The sequence below is a fragment of the Cladophialophora immunda genome (genome assembly GCF_000835495.1).
Source record: "Cladophialophora immunda strain CBS 83496 unplaced genomic scaffold supercont1.3, whole genome shotgun sequence".
Classification (NCBI taxonomy): domain Eukaryota; kingdom Fungi; phylum Ascomycota; class Eurotiomycetes; order Chaetothyriales; family Herpotrichiellaceae; genus Cladophialophora; species Cladophialophora immunda.
The window spans coordinates 637034-653629 of record NW_015622543.1 but is presented as its reverse complement, the minus strand read 5'-3'; the positions used below and the strand labels follow the sequence as shown (position 1 = coordinate 653629).

Below are 16596 nucleotides of genomic sequence, written 5' to 3'. Positions count from 1 at the left end.
CCAAACCTTGGAACTTCGCTCCACTGTGGCCCTCACAACCGCGATTTCATCATCACCTCTATTCCAGAAGATTTTCTGGTTCTTCTTCTCCCCCGCCATCACCTGTTCGCTCGGCGAGACGACTTTGCGATTCCACTGTTTCGATAATGGTTGTCGTCTCTCGATAGGACTATGGCGACTGTGACGGGCCTTGTCCTTAGCCATGTCCTCCCCTGGCAGCAGAACGTTGCGCTGTTCTACCGATTGCTATTATGGTAACGCTCTTCCTTTCTGTCGAAGCTTGTGGGATTGTGTCCTGACTCTTGGTAGACCTTTTAGCAACCTTTATCCGACAGACTCGGCCACAAACGCGAACGAGACTACGCGATGTCGAGCAACAGCGTCGAACTTTCCACGACTACTTCGTCACCCATCTCCCTTCTTCCTCTCTTCATCCCGACTCCCGTTCTCTGACCGGCCTTGCCCACAAGTTCCCACGGCAAGCCTCCACCCCGCACACTCCTGATGGCAAATCTGCCCCGGCCACGCATCCATCGATTTCTCGAGACACCACCGTTGTGCGAATCCCCCTGAAGAGTGCCAAACATCACTATGGCGCATCCGTGTCCAGAGGTAGCAGACCTTACAATGAAGACTCCCACCAAGCAGGCGTCATCGAGCTCCCTGCATTTGCCAAAAAGGCACCGCGGTCCCTCACCTTGAACAAGACTCCAGGAGAGGGCACTTCTGCCGAAGGCGCGTCCGGCGATCCTCAGGTCTTCTATTTTGGCGTCTTTGACGGACATGGAGGAGCAGCGTGTAGCGATTTTCTCCGGGAATCGCTGCACGAGTATATTGAGAGATCGGCCAAGTCATTTGAGTTAAGGTCGAGCTTGAAGAAGCTCGACAAAAAGGAATGCGGAGATGCGCCAATGGTTGGGGGACTTGACGGGGACGAGAAGCAACAAAAAGAGGGAAGGAAGGTACTTGACAACTTAGACGTTAGCAGGGACGATCGCAAGCCGGAGGAGAACGTCGAGTCCGAGGGTGGAAAGACCCAGCCATACCCGGGCGACCCTCCTCTCATTCAGAGCGCCAACAAAAGGAACATTCGACAGTTGGAAAAGGAGCTGACAAAGAACTGGAAAGAGCTCGTGGGCGGCTACTTTCGCCGTTTCAAGCCGGCCTACTTTTCTATCTACAGTGGCTATCAGAAATTGGGTGAGGAGTCAGACCCCATGAGGCAAGCGGGCGAAGACATCACCTGTGGTGCTGGCATCGAGGAGGTCATGACCTATGCTTTTCTCAAAGCGGACTACGATTTCGTGGCTGCTCAAGCAGCAAAGAACTCTGAAAGCGCAGACAACACGAGAGCTGAAAGACCACTGAACGAAGGGGATATTCTGGGCGAACCTAGCAGGGTTGCGGCACACATTGGCGGACCCAACAGATTTAGAGGTGGAAGCACTTGCAGTGTGGCCATGGTGTCGACGCCGTCGCCTACTCCCTTTTGGAATCCTGCGACCACGTCGACCATGCTAGTGGCTCATGTTGGGGATACAAGGATCGTTCTTTGCTCTACAGTGACAGGGCAGGCGATCCCCCTTACCACGAACCATCATCCATCGTCACCAATGGAGAGCAACAGACTTAGAAGGTATGCGGCGTCATTTGTGACTGACTCTTTTGGCGAAGAACGGATCTTAGGTCTGGCCAATACTCGAGCATTTGGAGACATCGCGTCGAAGAGAATCGGCGTGAGTGCCGAACCTGAGATCAAGAGGGTGGAATTGGGGCCGGCCGAGTATTCATTCCTGGTCTTGATGTCGGACGGCGTGTCAGGCACGCTGGAAGACCAGGAAGTTGTGGACATTGTCAAAGAAGCCAAAACGCCCGAGCAGGCCGCGCGAGACGTGGTCAATTTTGCTACAGAAGTGTCTACCGAGGGGGACAATGCCACTTGCTTGGTGGTAAGGATGGGCGGATGGGAACGACGACAAGAAGGCGGCAATGGAAGCCTAGGCACCAAGGAGATGCGAGAGTTCAAGAGACAACGGGCATCTGATCCGCGGAGTCGACAGCAGTAGGAGGATGGATGGCTGGTGGGCATTCTGTAGGCAGACTATTTCATCTGGTGTAAATATATACTCCTTAACATCCGGTCTACAAACTTGGAGATGCAACCATTTGTCTATATTGTCCTCTCAGCGCTGGTGGAAGGGCTAGGGGACCAGAATCGGACCAGGCATTGATTCGTCCGAATGCACATCACTCCATCCGCGGTTCCGGAAGGGTCCCTGCGAGCCCTGATGCCAAACTGCGGCGATCAAGAGGAACGAAATAAATTCAGAACCCTCTTACGGCGAGTTTCCCCTTCGAGTTGTGTCTTTGTAATCTGTTCTGTGTTCGTTGATACCCGATTCTTGTCCATCTGTGCGCTGAATCAGCGAAGCGTTCTAGCCCAGAGTCGACCAGAACCAAAACGCGACTTGGTCGTCCGTCCCGCGCTCGCCGGCAGCAAAAGCAACAAAAACCCCGGGTCTCCAGTCGATAGAGGCCTCCCTTATCAGACCGGCTTGTCCCATCGCTCCTTTCTCCCTCCCCAACCTGATCGAGTAGTTGTCCACGAGACTCTACCTTCCTGATCCCTTGCTCCGGCCTCTCCTGAGCCTAATTCAACCCCCAGAACGCACAAATCGTCTATCACAGAGCCGACTTATCATGGGACAAAAGGACGGAGGCGTGAAAGCAAACGGCCACATTGGTGGTGCCAACGGGCACGCAAAAGCAAATGGCACCGCTCCATTGGTACGGAAAGCGGAAGAGGACATATACGAGGAAGAGAACATCTTCCTGTTCATCCCCAATATCATCGGTATGGAGCTATATAAGAGTCTCAACGGACGATCTCCCTGCACCGTGTTGCCAGTATCGATTGAGATCTAACCACACCTGCTGCTGCTACAGGATATGCCCGAATCATCCTCGCCGTCGCCTCCTTATACTACATGCCCTTGCACCCTCGCACGTGCTCCGGCCTATACAGTTTCTCCTGCATCCTCGATGCCGCCGACGGTCTTGCTGCGCGCCGATATAACCAGTCTACCACCTTTGGCGCAGTGCTGGACATGGTGACTGACCGATGCACCACCTCTTGCCTGCTCGTTTTCCTCGCCTCTGCGTTTCCCCGGTGGTCGATATTGTTTCAGGGGCTGATCAGTCTCGATTTGGCCAGCCACTACGTCCACATGTATGCGACGTTGACAATGGGTGGACAGAGTCACAAGAAAGTCGACTCGAGTCGGAGCTGGATTCTGCATCTCTATTACACGAATAAGGTGTGTATTATTTTGTCGCAAGCGGGTTTCCCGGTCTGCACCGAAAGGACTGACGGTGATAGGTCGTGTTATTCATGTTCTGCGCCTTGAACGAACTCTTCTTCATTGCGCTTTACCTCCTGTCCTTCTCCTCGCCTCTGCTCTCGCCATCGCTTCTCGTCACCAGCGAGAACGGCATCTCGTCTACCCAGCCCGGATCACCCGCACACCCCAAACCGAGTGCCATCTTTGTCAATCCTTGGAGCGCCGGCGCAATGGAAATGGCCCGCGCGAACAAGATGGATAGCACCATTCCGTGGATCTTGGCTGGAATCAGTTTCCCCATCATGTTTGGCAAGCAGGTTATCAACGTCATTCAGCTGGTTAAAGCCTGTAGATGGCTGGGCGAAGGGGATGTGGCAGCCAGGAGGAAGGCGGGGATCACAAAGATGAAGAAGAAGAAGGTGTAAGAGGCGGTCCGAGACATCCTGCAGAGCAGAAGTTTGCTGTGAGCGGCATTCGAGCGCCTGCGAAGGCCAAATCTGCCGAGATGATTGCAAATGGATATGGGAAATCGAAGAAGGCGGCCGCGGCGACTAATAGGTCAAGATTACACAGCTCAGGTGAGCCAAACATTAACGATGACTGATCGGCCCGGCTTGCGCAGGTGAAGTTCCGCTCTCAAAGCACGAGAGTCGCAGCTGTCACTCCGCTCGAGCGCAGCAAAGTTAATCTGGAGTGTCAGGAGCTCGAACGCTCCCGGGAGAGAGCGGCGGAAAAGCAGGGGGTGGAATTTCAAGTCAAGCGACATCAGTCATTTCAGCGAGACGGGAGTTATCACGGGCGACCCAGGTGGCCTTGGTTAGCAGCAACGGAGCACCATTCGAACTCCAGGGACTGTGACAGGATAGGGAGAGGGCGCAAGGGGATGGGGTACGACATATTCACCGCCATCTTCGTGGGTTTGTTCTGGGTTTCGATCTGGTGGATGGAACGGCGGAGTAGGAAACTGAGTCTCGGGTCGAAATGCACATGTCGGAGATTCTGTATTTGTTACATAGATGTTACTCTGTATCTAATTGACGGAAAGGTCGAACATAATGATAAATCGGATATATGGCCGAATGGGCTGGACAGCTGCGCCTGTTTCTGCTGCTGAGGAGCACTGATCTTGGTTTGGAGGGGATATGTCCATGTATCACAGCACACGATAAAGTACGCCGAAGGTATTTATTTATACAAATAAATAGTCGCACTAACGCTCCAAACGTCCATGCATTGGCGTGCTGCAGGGGGGACCTGTACCGAAGTATCGGTCCCTCGTAGGTCCTCCATATCTTGTACTATGTAGGTACCTTGAAGCAGCACGATGTGTTATCGCTCGCCGCTTTACTCACCCTCGGCTCACCTTCCGCTTCCCTGAGCGGGAGTCTGCCCACCCAAGTCCTTCGTGACAACCACATGCAACCTGCACACCGGTTTTCTTTTCCCCCCCTATCAGAAACCAGGTGTCTTGCCTTGCAGCCTCTGGGGTTGAATCGTTATTCGACGCCTTACCCTGACCCAAGTGACCCATGGATGTGACAACTTCCAACAGCAGAATGCGCCTTCGGATCGATGCCACAAATGAATTCTATTGGCGGAGTGATGGGCAACAACAGCGCGCGAAACGCAAGGGCAAGGCAGCTACTGGTATTCATGCACCAACCTGAAATTGGCAAGTCGCATGCCCCCCCCCCCCCCCCCCCCCCCGGGGGCGCGGGGCCTCCCTCTCTCTCCGATCTCCTTCATTGTCTTGATATGCCATGTCCACTTGCAGGTTGTCCTTCTGCCCAGAATTCATCAGGTCTTGTTCAGAGTTCTGATTTTGGTCTTTGAGCTTCTGCGGGCAAGTTAGCCTATTTTGATGCCATTGTCTCTCTCTGCCTTTGTCCATCATGACCGATGTGGCCCTAGAAGATCGAGCCCGACGCTATGTTGAGGACATCACACGCAGCAGGGAACCTGGAAACGATAGTTGGAACATCAAAGACTTGGAAACATCCGTTCGATAGTATGGATTCACTCGCTTGTGAGATTGTCTCTCGTTTCGAGAGGTCGATTTCCCAAGCATGTGGTCCTCGCTGCTAATCTAATACCGGTTCAGTCTCGCAGATGAACTTTATCGGAGTCAGACACACTTTCTTTTGGAGCTCTTACAAAATGCCGACGACAACGAGTACAGCGCAGAGAAGGTGCCCGGATTCTCTCTCGAATACAAGAACTGCAGCCTACGGATTCACTGCAACGAAGATGGCTTTACCGACGCCAACGTTGAAGCCATCTGTCGCATTGGGAAGAGTACAAAGTTTAGATCTGCTGATGGAGGGAGAAGGTATATCGGTGAGAAAGGGATCGGCTTCAAGTCTGTCTTCAAGATCGCGAAGAAGGTCTGGATATCTTCTGGCAGTTACTCATTCATGTTCGATCGTCAGAGGCCGCTCGGTATGATCACTCCTATTTGGGCCGACTTCCCCGACGGGCGTTTGTCCAACATCGGTACATCCATGCATCTTGAGCTCTCAGATGGTTGCGACGAGCAACAGCTAGGGAACGAGATCAGATCTTTTGACGCAAACACCCTAATCTTCCTCACGAGTTTAAGGGAGGTTAACCTAGTTGTGCACACCTCGGGCCAGTCCACTGAAAGAAGGCTCCGTCGAGAGGACAGGCATTCAGACACCAAGTCAACCGAAGTGAAGATCTTCGAGAATGATAATGAAGCTTTGCACTACCGCCTCTTCCGACATACTGTCCACAACTTGTCGTCTGAACCAAAACGCCTTGGTCAGATCGAGTCGGAGATCTTGCTGGGATTCCCCCTCTCAGATTCACAAAGGGATAGACCTCAATCACAGCAGGTGTTCTCCTTTCTTCCCATCCGGGATTGCGGTTTCAAGGTATGACTATGGTTCTTGTGGCTTTTGTTCCGGACACTGCAGTATGTGAAACTCATTATTTAAAAAGTTCCTCATCCAAGCAGATTTCCTGCTCGTGGCTGGGCGCGAAGACATTGACGGTTATAGTGGGTGGAATAGGGAGCTACTCAACTCGATTCCGGATGCCTTTGCAAACGTTGCCGAGTATTTCAACAGCAGCACTAGTCTGCGTTATTCGTGGCTCCAATACGTTCCTAGACCATCTGAAGTCCAGGCTGATTTCCGGATGCTCGGTCGCTCTATCGTGAAGAAGCTCTCCATTACACGTATACTGGAGTCAGAGAGCGATCAAATGAGTCAACCTCGATTACTAACATATGTTCCGAAGGAGTTTACACTTGACAACGGGGAGCCTCTGAGTCTGACTCAGGGCACCCGGCCTAAGTATTTGTCCAGGAAATACTCCCATCGCGACGAGGAAAGCTTTAAGCTCTTGGGCGTCAAGATTCTAAACTTTCCCGGCTTCGTCGAGGATCTGGATGACTCCCTTAGAGAACAAGCAGGGAAGGACCGATCTCCAGAGTGGCATTCAGCACTAGCCAAAGTTCTTGTTACACAGGAGATATCTCGTGGCGATCGCGCCAAACTTGACGAGCTCCCAATTATACCGCTCCGTGACGGCCGTTGGGTTGCGGCAAGCAAATGCGGCGAGTTGCTCTTCTTTGCCCCAGGTGAAACCCGAATCTCGATCCCAGAGGGAATGAGTATCATGGAGGTCCATCCGGATGCCCTGAAAGATCCATTCCGGGTCACATTATTTCGGGGATTGGGGGCGAAGCCTTTGGACATACCGGCCATCTGCAGGGCCATTGTCAAGATTCATGCTTCGTCTGTGGACTCATTGCCGAGAAAGGCATTAGTTTCACAAGCTGTCTTTCTCTTCCGTTACTCGTCATGGCGAACCCCCATCGGTGTTGACCTGTGGGTCGCAACGGACACGGAAAAATACCACCGGGCGTCCGAAGTTTATATCCACGCTTATGAAGCCGGAGGGAAGAGGTTTCCCGTTCTGCATAAAGACTACCATGAAGCCGTACCGGAAGAGCTGGAGAAATGGAGGCAATGGCTCAATCAGGAGATTGGGATATGCACGGCTCCTCGTCTCGTTCGCCAGGTGGACGGCGGCAGGTTTTATCTTTCTGACGAAATGGAGCTGATAAGAAGACACTGGCCTTCCACACGTTTTCTGAAGCTACTCAGAGACAATTGGAAGACCTACTCGGAGTGGCTGGACCGCGGCGGAAGTAGCGGACAGCAACGATCATGGTTGTGGACGTTTTCGCGCAATGAGTTGGAGCGTCAGCTGGGAGAAACGCGTGTGAAATGCCGAGGTCAAACTGATTTTTATCCTTTGAGTAAGACCGTCCTCCTGTCAGTCTTCCCTCCAGACGCCCAAGAGAAAGCGGTGAAGTGTTTCCAAGTGCTGGAAATCCCGGAGCCTGAGGACCAGTCTTGGTCCTTTCTGGAGAATTTGGGCGTCAAAATCAAGCCGAGCGTGATACTCTACCTTGAAGCGCTGGAGGCCATCCGGGACAGGGAACAACAGCCAGAAGATTACGCTTGGCTTTATACAAAAATCCAGGACCTGGGGTCTGAAGATATGGCAGCGCTAAGGTATGGACACACACAAGCGTTTCTAAGATACCTCTGGATTAAAATGGTACTCATGAAAATTAACAGGCAAGCCTTCTCCCGAAATCCACTGGTGTTCATCCCCCGCAGCACGTCTGGAGAAGCACGATTGCTGAAGCCGGATGAATGTCTCTGGTGCGGCCCACCAGAATTGCGCAAAAGGAGTGGTATCTTGGATAAGCTATATCCGTCCTGCCAAAGGCTCTTTCAAGAGTTTTTGGGAGTCAGAGATGCAGACCTACAGACCATCGTAACCGAGGCCTTGAAAATCATACCCACCGACGACTTGAGCTACATTGTCGACTTGTTCGCATGCTTGGATAAATATACCAAGGGCAGTGGCTCTCATCTGACAACTGAAAACATGACGGCCTTCCGCACAACTGAGGTATTCCCCATTGAGCCGCCAAGTGACGGGAAAGAAGTCTCCGCAGCATATCACCTTTGTTCTTGTCACTCGGACTCAGACTGGTACATAGCGGACCGTCGCCATCTTCGTGATGGGTTTCGTTGGAAAATTCCACTGCTTGCTTTTGACAGCAATCAGCTCGCAAAGATGAAGTGGATATCTCAATTGCCAGGCATGAAAAGACGCTTACTTTCCGAGGTGGCTGTCTGTACGCCCCAGCCAGGAGTCCAGGCTACTTTGAATGATCAATTTACGACTCTAGTCCGCGCTAGAGCCAAGTATATTGCGCGGTAAGCCCGCCCCATCTCACAATTCCCAATTCCCTATTCCCTAGACTCCCGTCAGCAAGAAAGAGCCTCATGAAAGTGAGTGCTGCCCCCGAAGACTAGGCTTGACTGACATGGGATCTAAAACGCCACCAGTCTGGTACCAGGTGACGACGTCAAGCAACGCAAAGCCTTGAATCAACTGAAGACTGCCGAAGCTTACAGCACAAACGTGTTATCGGTAGAATGGGAAGTGAGAGGCCGCTCCGGCGCGGTTGCAGCCAGTTTTCAAGACATCAGCGACGGGGTTGTCTTTCCAGAAGCAAATAAACTTCGCATCTACCTCAAGGACGGAGCAATCCATACCGTAACCGCAGCGCGGGCGTTGTCGACCTGGTATCGAGTAGAGAAGAAACTTGAGCTTCCGCTCTGCTCAGTCCTGTCCTGGGACGAGTCAAGCATTGAAGGCAATCTCGAGCGGGAAGGAATCTGGCCACCATCAGTTACAGAACTAAACCAGGCTGATGACCCTGGTGATACCCAAGGAAGTCAGGACGCTAAATCCAGCCCGGGAGTACCGTCACCGAACGAGTCGAGCGTTAAAGAAGATAAGCTCACGCGGGAAGGAATCTCGCTATCAACAGTTACAGAAACAAGTTCGGCTGAAGACTTCGATGATGACCAAGGTCCAACCAGGATCCCCCGATCTAGCCCAGCCATAAACAGCGCAGTGACAAATGCATCAGATACGGGTGCAACAGAAGCGCCACAGGATTACTTCGAGTGTTCTCCAGTGACTGAGCCCTCATACGCTGAGCTCTCATCGATCTTTCTGAGCTCTGGGATTACTGCTCTATCCCTCAACATATCCCTGGGTATTATCGATTTCCCGATGCTCGACAACCCGACAAGACTCCTGATGATTCATATCTGTATCTACATGCTCATACGCCAGATGTATCCGAGCATACATCTTTCGAGCTTTCGGACTGAGTCCGACGCCATGGTCTTTTCAAGAGTTCCCGCCCTGACTTGTTTCTCCTCGACAAATCCTGCCTGGAGTACTGCCGTTCAGGCCACGATCATGCCGGGGACTCTCCCTCGAAGCACTGCTCCCAGCTGGGACAATCTCTTATCGCCTGTTCCTACCCTTACCAGTTCTTCCCTGACCACTCACCCTCTGAGTATTGCAACGCCGAGAACTCTCCCTCGAAGCACTGCCAGCCGGACTTGGTGGGACAATGTCTTGTCGCGTGTTTTGACGGTGACCGATGCTTCCTCGACCACTACTTCCTCGACCACTTCTTGCCCTCTGAGTATTGCCATTCCGAGGACTCTTCCACCTCCATCATCTGTCGTTCCGCTCAACGCCTTCATGAAAACTTCCCCCGCGCAAAATCTCGTTCTGAGCAAGCTCCCTGAAACCATTCTGCTCTTGACTATGGCCATCTTGACCATAGTCCTCGGTGTTCTGTCTTACGGACGCTTCGACGGTAGAGAACACGCAGACGAGGTTATTGAAGAAAGCATCAACGCTATTGAGGAGACAGTGACTTTCGAAACAGTCCTCCCTTCTTTAGCGACGGGCATCGTTCCGCCAATAGAGGCGCATTTCCCTTCAGACCCAGTCACTAGCATCGTTCCCGCCATGACGGCAGAGAACATCGAGTCCACAGTCGGTATGGTTCCCAAAGTCCTTTAGCAATTATGGTAATGGCTTACCAGCTAATACGCAATGTCAGATGTGCATCTTCTAGAAGAGCCGACAAGCCCAATGATAACAAACGGGAACCCCAACGACCAAGATAGCACCAACACTGTCAGAGAACAACCTCCTCTTCGTCATTACCGTGAACATTGGCAGGCAGAGCCATCGAAGAACCTGCATGATGCGGCCAGTCAGGCAGAGGAATCCATTGTGCATGACCACCAAGAGCAGGTGGATACCATCTCACAGGAGGGCCCGAACCTTGTCGAGGACACTAAGAAGCTCTTGAATTCGACAATGCTCTCGCCTCCACAGATGCTAATGCCTGGACATGGCCAAACTAACAACGACGGCTTTCAGCGCCGCGACGGAGCTTTCGCTAAGAGCTACCAGACAGGCCAAGACGGAGCCCAGAGCAAACGCTCTGAGATGGGGTCAAACATTTTTCAAGAGCACCCTGATGAAGGGAACCAAAAAGACGACCACGGCACGCCTGATGCGCAAATTCCTGCGCAGAATACAGATAGCTTGTCGGAAACCGACAAGAACGATGTCGCCGAGAAGAACGAACCCGTCATCATCAGCGAGGAAAGGCGAGGGGAAGAATGGAATGACCTCGAATATCCTCAAGACATTATGTTTACCGAAGTGGAAGCGAAACCAAAGGGTCAGTCGCAGGAGAAGAAACCCGAGAATCGTGACGTAAAATGCAAGCACGAGTCAAAGGTGGGTGGTCATGACGATCACAGTGCGATGGATCTATTCGTATCTGATTCAGCGGAGGAGTCAAGCCCGGACGGCAGGCAGTCAGATCCAGGCCAAGAGGTTGAGTGGCAGACGACACCATGCGAGGGCCATCTCGAGGACGGACAAGTTTTTCGCGAGAATCAAGAGTCCGAAGAGCACTACTCAAGAAGGCCCCTCCGCCCAAACGTTCCGACAATCACAGTTGACGAGGCAGATAGCCAAAATTCCGGTCAGCAAGCTGGTACGACTCCCAACCGCGAAACTGAAACAGCAGAGCATCAGACCGGGAAGGCTGCGAACCAAAGCCGATCAAACATCCAGATTACAGAAGACTGCCAAAGCACGAGCGTGTCGGACGCCGCCTTGACTACACTTCCAATGATGGACAAGGGCCCAAAGCTAAGGAGCGAGAACAAGGACGACTACAACTTTGTCATGCATCGCCCGAGACAAGTTGGGGACTTGTCGGTCGGAGCCACAGCCCAAGAAGTTCGATCACACTCTGTTGGCGCCAGGGGGGGTGAAGTGCTGCGGCTGAGCAATCGAGCCAGCCCACGGCGCATTGTTCCACGCAACGACCAAACGGACGCGTCAGAATTGCTCGACTTGTTCATGTCTCGATGCCTCGAGGACAGCTTTGTGAATACAAACCGCGGCCTCTTATTCAATCCATCTCCATCAACAGTATTCTTGGACGAGGATACCCAGGACACCAGATATTTCGCTGAACTTTACGTACGTATTCGTCTTGGTTGTCAGTTTTTGCTGAATCCATTCTCCTCTTTCCTTATTGTTGACGCAGCATCATCTGGGCCAGGTATCTCAGCTTCTAGGTTCGCTTCTCGGCCAAGATTCCTACCATCCTAATGAGCACTGGACGAGCAGCATGCGCTCCCGCAACGGACACAAACCGTATGAAGAGAAAACCGAGGAAGATAATCATTCCACTTTCACAATATCCGAGACTCGTGGCAAGCTCCGAGATTCGACTATTCGACGCTATCAGATGCTTGATTCAGCGCTCAACGAGACGTGCAAATTTCACATACAAGTCTGCGCTACTAACGGGAACCTACATGGGCCATTTAGACTGTCGAATGAGCAATATAATAAGGTCAGCATAGCTAGCCACACTAGCCAAAGAGGAAAGCAATCAAAAATACCAAAACTGACAGATCACTTTGTTACCAGGCCAAAGCGATGACTTTGAGTAGCGGCAAGACGAGGAAGACGAGACCCGACAATGTGTTCGTCCTCGCCCGCGTGTACCATGTCCGTACAAACCCGGGAATCGCCTTGTACGCCGACCCTTGGCGACTTCACCAGGAGGGCTCTATTTCAATCGAGGCTGCTGGCTCCTTTCGAGGGAGCATCTCGCCACTGGCCTCGGCCATGCTCGTCGAAAGACCCACGGAGTCAATCACGGCCTCGGAAACAGACAAGATCTACAAAGGCCTCGAGATTCGTGCGGACCAGATTCGGCTGCTAAAACTCGACCTCGACGGCGATGGGAACTCACGGCTGAAAGGAAAGCTCATGGTAGCGTCGTCATTCAAGCACAGCATGCCTTTGGTTAAGTTCTGTGCGATATCTTATGTCTGGGGTGCCGAGCCCACAAAGCTTTCGCCATTCCAATTTGTGGTAAATGATGTGGAAATCCCCATCACAGAATCTTTATGGACATGCCTCCGCCGCCTTCGCCGTGACGGCGTAAATGACTTGATATGGGCGGACGCCGTCTGCATCAATCAGAAGGACAACCTCGAGAAGAGCATGCAGGTCCGCCGCATGGGATCCTTATACAGCCAAGCCAAACGTGTGATTGTCTGGATCGGCAGCAGGAAGGACGACGACTGCGATGCCATTGGTCTACTCGATAAACTCGGCAAGCAGCGTGGATCGCGTCGAGGGCCATGGGAACACGCAGTTCAAGCTCTTCTATTGAGTGACGAGGAAATAATGCAGATCAGCGCATTTCTGCAACGGCCGTGGTTCACTCGGACCTGGATCATCCAAGAGCTGGTCTTTGGCTCCCGCATCACCATTATGGACGAGAATTCCCAAATCGAATGGGACGACTTTATGGAAGGGGTCATGGCGTTCGAGGAACATGTGCAGCAGCTATATGCCGCTGGAGGAGCAACAGACGGGAAGCAACTACTAGTCACACATTCGGATCCTGCCCGTGCTCTACACCACACGCGACGGTGTTTGGAAGGCCACTCGGACCAACCTCGAGTGGGCCGTTTGAAGCTTCCTTTTCTGAGACTGATCGAAATGTTCTTCTATACCAAGTCCTCCAAACCGCGCGACAAGCTCTTCGCCATGCTCAACCTGGCAGCTGACACGAGCAGCGACGACGATGCTTTTATACCCGACTATGAATCAGATGATGCCGTCATACTTTCGAGATACGCCGAGGAGTTCGTCAAAAGGAATCGCGTTCTCGAGCTTCTGTACCGGGCTGGAAGAGAAAAGGGCAGTCAGTTTTCGTCCTGGATCCCCGACCTAATGAACCACGATGGAAAGCATCACTATGGACCTACCATCTCCACATGGAGAGCGGTTGGGACGAGAAATAAGGCTGGATTCAGCGCAGGTGCATCCCTTGACCCGAATCCCATCATAAGCAACCCAGGACTCAATCCCGTTCTATCCATCACAGGCAAGATGTTCGATACCGTTCAGAGCTGCCGATCTCTCCCCATCGGCCCCGGCGCGGAAACCATCCGTTTCAGCAACACTCTAGAAGAGCTTCGCCAGCACTTGTCCTTTCTCCATTACTACCCGAACCTGGAAAAGCACTGGCACGACCATGTGCTTATCAAGATCCTCATCGGAGATGCTGTCGGCCCACAAACGAGGACACACCTCCCCCCATTGGAGAAGAGCCGGGAGGAGGAGAACCCGCCTCGAGTATGGCCGCAAGGTTTTGAAAACGAGATTCTCGCCCTGCGTCCTGGCCGGGATGCGCGGCAACACCTCTCCGAGCCAGATGAGGTCCAGCAGCGACGAAACCAATTTTGGGAGACGGTCGCTGCCTTCCTCGGGAGGATTCCCGACGCAGCGGCCTGTCTTACCACGAGAGGATATGCGGGAGTCGTGCCCGGAGGAACCAAGCCGAAGGACAACATCTTTCTGGTCCATGGAGCTAGCGTGCCGTTCGTGCTCCGAAAAAGACCTGGCACCAAGTTCTATGACCTACGAGGAGAGTGCTACGTTCATGGGGCCATGTATCACGACGGACAAGCTGTTGGCAATCTGAAGGACGAGGTAGTATCCTTGGTGTAGGTTTAGCGAGCAGGAAATGAGACACGACACTCGGAAAAAGATACATGAGAGAGAATGGTTGTCTACCTGGATTACTCGAGAACGAAAAACCTCATTGCCACATGCGGCTTGGTCCCAGAGGGTGAGCGAAGGCTGCTTTAACCTGAGCTCTAACTGAGCGTTTAGCTGATCATCACTGATACTCCCTAAGTACTGTTGTAATGGGAAAGGTTGAGAGGCTTGAGGTGATAGGTGGACGAGCGACGAGGTTGGGTGATTTGCCTTTACATTGTACAGGCCGACGATCCTACTCTCTGATTGGTCAGTTCTAGGTACCACCCTAGGTTAGGGGTCTTTCCTTTCGTTCTTCGCCTAGGGAAAAGGGTAGAGTCCTCGAAGATACACACGCACAGGCACACAGATAGACAATTCAATCAGTCAACTGGCCTACAAGATGTGAACGTTCCTTTTACCTGCTGCCGTGCGAGTTGACGCCCAAGGCTAAAAGCCTCGCCCCAGTTCACTATATAAGTAAAAGTATAATCTAGCCCCTAAGTAATCAGCTAAACTAGCCTCTAGGCTAGTATCCGGTTTAGGTAATCTAGTAGATTCGCTACAAGTTCGCTACTAGTCTAAAATCCTTAATCCTTATACCCTTAGACCTAGCTATAAGGACGGCCTATAGGTAGATGGGGAGAGGGAATAGTAGGTTCAAATGTCAATAGATCTATCCTGACCGCTTAGTTTATATAGGACTCGAAGAGATGGTGGCATATCTCTGAGACGAGTTCGGAGTGTTTGTCATAAGTTCACTGTCAGCTGGATGTTGCGTTCTGTTACGAACAGGGCCTGCGGCCAGAAAAGGGACCCAGGAGTGGGCGGGAGAGGGCAGCTGGGCCAAACCAATGGCTTGAAGGGGCAGGAACTTGACACAGAAACACACGATCAATACCGCTCGGTGGGCACGTGACGGGCACAACTAAGCAGTACTGAGCAGGCGCTCGGCGTCGCCCAAGTGTGGCTCAGTGTGATCAGTACTGAGCACAACTAAGCGCGACTGAGCACACTGAGCACAGCACAACTATATAGGAAGAAGGAGACCCATGGTTTCCTTCGTAGTCAATCTCGTTATCAAAAAATCGAGTTCCTCTCGACTATCTGCTTTGCGTATAGGTCTGCATACTATACTCTTGGTCTCCCGTCTCAAGCTACACCGTCCCACCACTATATCGCCAAGTAAACCACCTCGGGTTTGCTGAGTGACACCTCACGTGATCAAGGCAGCTCATAACACGTTCTTGTGAGCAAAGAGGGAACATCAACGAACATTCTTAACTCAATGGGGGACTCCTACAGCCACACAGACTGCGAGAGATAGCGACAGGAGCATTTATACTAAGCGGGACCAAGAGACTAGTGGTCGCTCCGCGGCTTGAAAGCTTTCCCTTTCACATTCCGCTGACCCGCAATCCAACCTGACCTCCAAACCCATCCTTAGATCCAAACACCAGCGCACAGCGCAAACACAACCATCTCCATCCGCTTCGCAACTAATTTTACAACTAACTCCTATAGAGAGTGTTCCATGAATGGCCTCGTACGAATCTCCGAGCTATTTCGCTGTCCATCGATGACCGCAGCCGGTTCTGTTCCCTTGGCAGCCAGCTTGCAATCGACAGAAGGCAAACCCTGATACATGCCAAGACTCGGTAACCACGCCAACCAACCACTAAAGGTTCAACAACACTGGCATGTCCGCAATCGAAAGACGATCATATCGTGGTCGAGCAAACCCGTGTACGCTCCAACGCTTTATATTGCTTCTCTACAAGGATAAAGCATTCATTCGATCTGCCGGCAACCCACTCATTCAACACCATGGTCCGACCAAACGACGTCATCGCAATCATCATCATCATCCTCTTTGTCGTCCTCGCTATCGTCGGATATTCAATCTACGCCTACCAAAACAGGGTTTCATTACATGCAAAAAGAGAAAAACAAATAGAGTTTGGCGAAGAAGACTCAGGCTCTCCACCGCCTGCCAGACGTCCACCAGAGCAGTGGGCACGTGCACCACATGAAGGGCCTAGAGGGGACATTGTTATTGGAGGCCCTGAATAAGAAATTCGGCAGAGGTCGTCGAAGGCGTGGCAAATCATAACCTGTATACCTATGTGGTAAGAGGGTCCCGAAGAAATACGCATTATCAACCTCCCTGAATCGTATCACAGAACATCAAGACTGATGTATAAGGGCTCCACCCTTCGAAGGAAATGGCTGTTCTCTC

At 52.1% G+C, this 16596-nt stretch overlaps 4 protein-coding genes across 4 annotated transcripts; all 4 read left to right on the top strand.

Moving 5' to 3' along the window:
- The first annotated feature begins 39 nt into the window (after positions 1 to 39).
- On the top strand, positions 40 to 2169 carry PV07_04804 (uncharacterized protein). The gene is made up of 2 exons (XM_016391650.1): positions 40 to 254; positions 310 to 2169. The coding sequence occupies exons 1-2, from the start codon at positions 203 to 205 to the stop codon at positions 2064 to 2066; spliced, it is 1809 nt and encodes a 602-aa protein (XP_016249169.1). The 5' UTR covers positions 40 to 202; the 3' UTR covers positions 2067 to 2169.
- A 66-nt stretch (positions 2170 to 2235) lies between these two features.
- On the top strand, positions 2236 to 4462 carry PV07_04803 (uncharacterized protein). Its single transcript, XM_016391649.1, has 3 exons — positions 2236 to 2854; positions 2947 to 3317; positions 3380 to 4462. The coding sequence occupies exons 1-3, from the start codon at positions 2701 to 2703 to the stop codon at positions 3764 to 3766; spliced, it is 912 nt and encodes a 303-aa protein (XP_016249168.1). The 5' UTR covers positions 2236 to 2700; the 3' UTR covers positions 3767 to 4462.
- Positions 4463 to 5233: 771 nt separating this feature from the next.
- On the top strand, positions 5234 to 14601 carry PV07_04802 (uncharacterized protein; the record flags this gene model as incomplete). The annotated part of the gene is made up of 8 exons (XM_016391648.1): positions 5234 to 5349; positions 5443 to 6235; positions 6303 to 7888; positions 7955 to 8605; positions 8738 to 10260; positions 10324 to 11771; positions 11854 to 12150; positions 12228 to 14601. The coding sequence occupies 8 exons, from the start codon at positions 5234 to 5236 to the stop codon at positions 14325 to 14327; spliced, it is 8514 nt and encodes a 2837-aa protein (XP_016249167.1). The 3' UTR covers positions 14328 to 14601.
- Positions 14602 to 15895: 1294 nt separating this feature from the next.
- On the top strand, positions 15896 to 16540 carry PV07_04801 (uncharacterized protein). The gene has a single exon (XM_016391647.1). The coding sequence runs from the start codon at positions 16058 to 16060 to the stop codon at positions 16388 to 16390; it is 333 nt and encodes a 110-aa protein (XP_016249166.1). The 5' UTR covers positions 15896 to 16057; the 3' UTR covers positions 16391 to 16540.
- The last annotated feature ends 56 nt before the right edge of the window (positions 16541 to 16596 follow it).

Excerpts from the sequence above, each read along its gene's own strand:
- PV07_04804 (XM_016391650.1), top strand. The coding sequence starts at position 203 with ATGTCCTCCCCTGGCAGCAGAACGTTGCGCTGTTCTACCGATTGCTAT. Across the intron at positions 255-309 it reads TTCTACCGATTGCTATTATG|ACCTTTTAGCAACCTTTATC; the intron begins GTAACGCTCTTC and ends GACTCTTGGTAG.
- PV07_04803 (XM_016391649.1), top strand. The coding sequence starts at position 2,701 with ATGGGACAAAAGGACGGAGGCGTGAAAGCAAACGGCCACATTGGTGGT. Across the intron at positions 2,855-2,946 it reads GTTCATCCCCAATATCATCG|GATATGCCCGAATCATCCTC; the intron begins GTATGGAGCTAT and ends CTGCTGCTACAG. Across the intron at positions 3,318-3,379 it reads ATCTCTATTACACGAATAAG|GTCGTGTTATTCATGTTCTG; the intron begins GTGTGTATTATT and ends TGACGGTGATAG.
- PV07_04801 (XM_016391647.1), top strand. The coding sequence starts at position 16,058 with ATGTCCGCAATCGAAAGACGATCATATCGTGGTCGAGCAAACCCGTGT.